Here is a 1,535-nt window from a genome sequence, read left to right on the forward strand (position 1 = left end):
TTGAGTGTGTGTCTCTATGTAGCTCTGTGTTTGAGTGTGTGTGTGTGTCTCTGTGTAGCTCTGTGTTTGAGTGTGTGTGTCTCTGTGTGTGTTTACCAGAAGTGGATAAAATGTGGAGGGACACAAACAACCCTCAGAGAAGAGAGAGGCTAACTGCTAACAGGCTAACTGCCTGAAACAACACCCAGGATCACTCCGAGCTAACATGCTAACTGCTAACAATCAGTCTGTGAGGCGCAGTGACGTCACAATGAGACCTTTAATAACTTCATAGAGAAAAACATTAAAGACATTTCTCACCATTCTTCTTCTTCTTATTATTATTATTTTAATGAGTCGGAGCTCAGCTTCCCATTTCCGTCTCGTGATGGTTCACGTGACTAATGAGAACTTCAGGTGCTGTCGGAAATCACAGGACAGCCTACAGTCTGCGCGTGGTATATAGCGCAAATATGTAATGTATCATTATATATACTGTAATATATATTTAGGCTCTAAATATATAAATAATTTATAAATATCTTCTGATTAATAAAGACACGTGAATTAAAATAAAGAGAGACCAAGATCTCACAATTTAAACGAGATTAACGTTTATATCTTCGATCTCGCGAGATCCACGAACTGCACCTGCAGGCATCTTGCGGCAGTCTTGACATGACGTCAGTGTTTTAATTTTTATAATTGTTATTATGTATATTACTCTATATATTATTATTATTACTATCATTATCATGTTTTTATCCATTTGTTGCTGACGTGTTTACGTCACGCAGCAGAAGGGGCGCGCTCCAGACGCGCTCCCACTGTCATGTGAGGCGGAAGTGGCTGATCAGCTGATCTCTCATCACGTGACCAGACTCCGCCATCGCCGTCGCCCGTCCGTGTCGCAGCTTCTCTTCTCCCGTAATCTCTGTCCGGTGCTCGGTACCCGGTACCCCGCACCCCCATGGCCGGCCGCGGGAAACTGATCGCCGTGATCGGCGACGAGGACACGTGCACGGGCTTCCTGCTCGGGGGGGTCGGCGAGCTCAACAAGAACCGGAAACCCAACTTCCTGGTGGTGGAGAAGGACACGAGCATAGCGGAAATAGAGGAGACGTTCAAGTAGGACACACACACACACACACACACACACAGACACACAGGCACACGCACACACAAACAAACACGCACACACACACACTCACACACACACACACTCCCACCTCCTGTCTCCTGCCCCCTGGGGTCTTAGCCAGAGTCTCCCCCCAACCCTCTCCCCCCCTGTCCCACTCCCAGGAGCTTCCTGTCCCCCCAGGGACCCTAGGCTCGTTGGAGATGAACTGCGCCTCGCCTGTAAAGTGGACGAGAGCAGCGGGGGGGGGGGGGGGGGACAAAAAGCTGCAGTAAAGTGGGACAGTTTCCAGACGATTCCAGCTCCTTCAGACTGGACAGGAAGTGATTCCAGCTCCTTCAGGCTGGACAGGAAGTGACAAAAACACTGTGGTGCGATTCTGATTTAATAAAATATAATCAGACCCCCATATCAGCTG

At 48.3% G+C, this 1,535-nt stretch overlaps 1 protein-coding gene across 1 annotated transcript in view; it reads left to right on the forward strand.

The window, feature by feature from the left end:
* LOC117939022 (GRIP and coiled-coil domain-containing protein 1-like) overlaps positions 1-1,535 on the forward strand; it is a gene marked incomplete at its 5' end in the record, with an annotated part of 10,356 nt that overhangs the window by 6,060 nt on the left and 2,761 nt on the right. Inside the window, one exon of the mRNA XM_034864066.1 lies at positions 860-1,107. Within this exon, the coding sequence (XP_034719957.1) occupies positions 860-1,107 (248 nt within the window). The remainder of the gene's footprint in view (positions 1-859; positions 1,108-1,535) is intronic.

The sequence above is a fragment of the Etheostoma cragini genome, chromosome 23 (assembly GCF_013103735.1).
Source record: "Etheostoma cragini isolate CJK2018 chromosome 23, CSU_Ecrag_1.0, whole genome shotgun sequence".
Lineage (NCBI taxonomy): Eukaryota > Metazoa > Chordata > Actinopteri > Perciformes > Percidae > Etheostoma > Etheostoma cragini.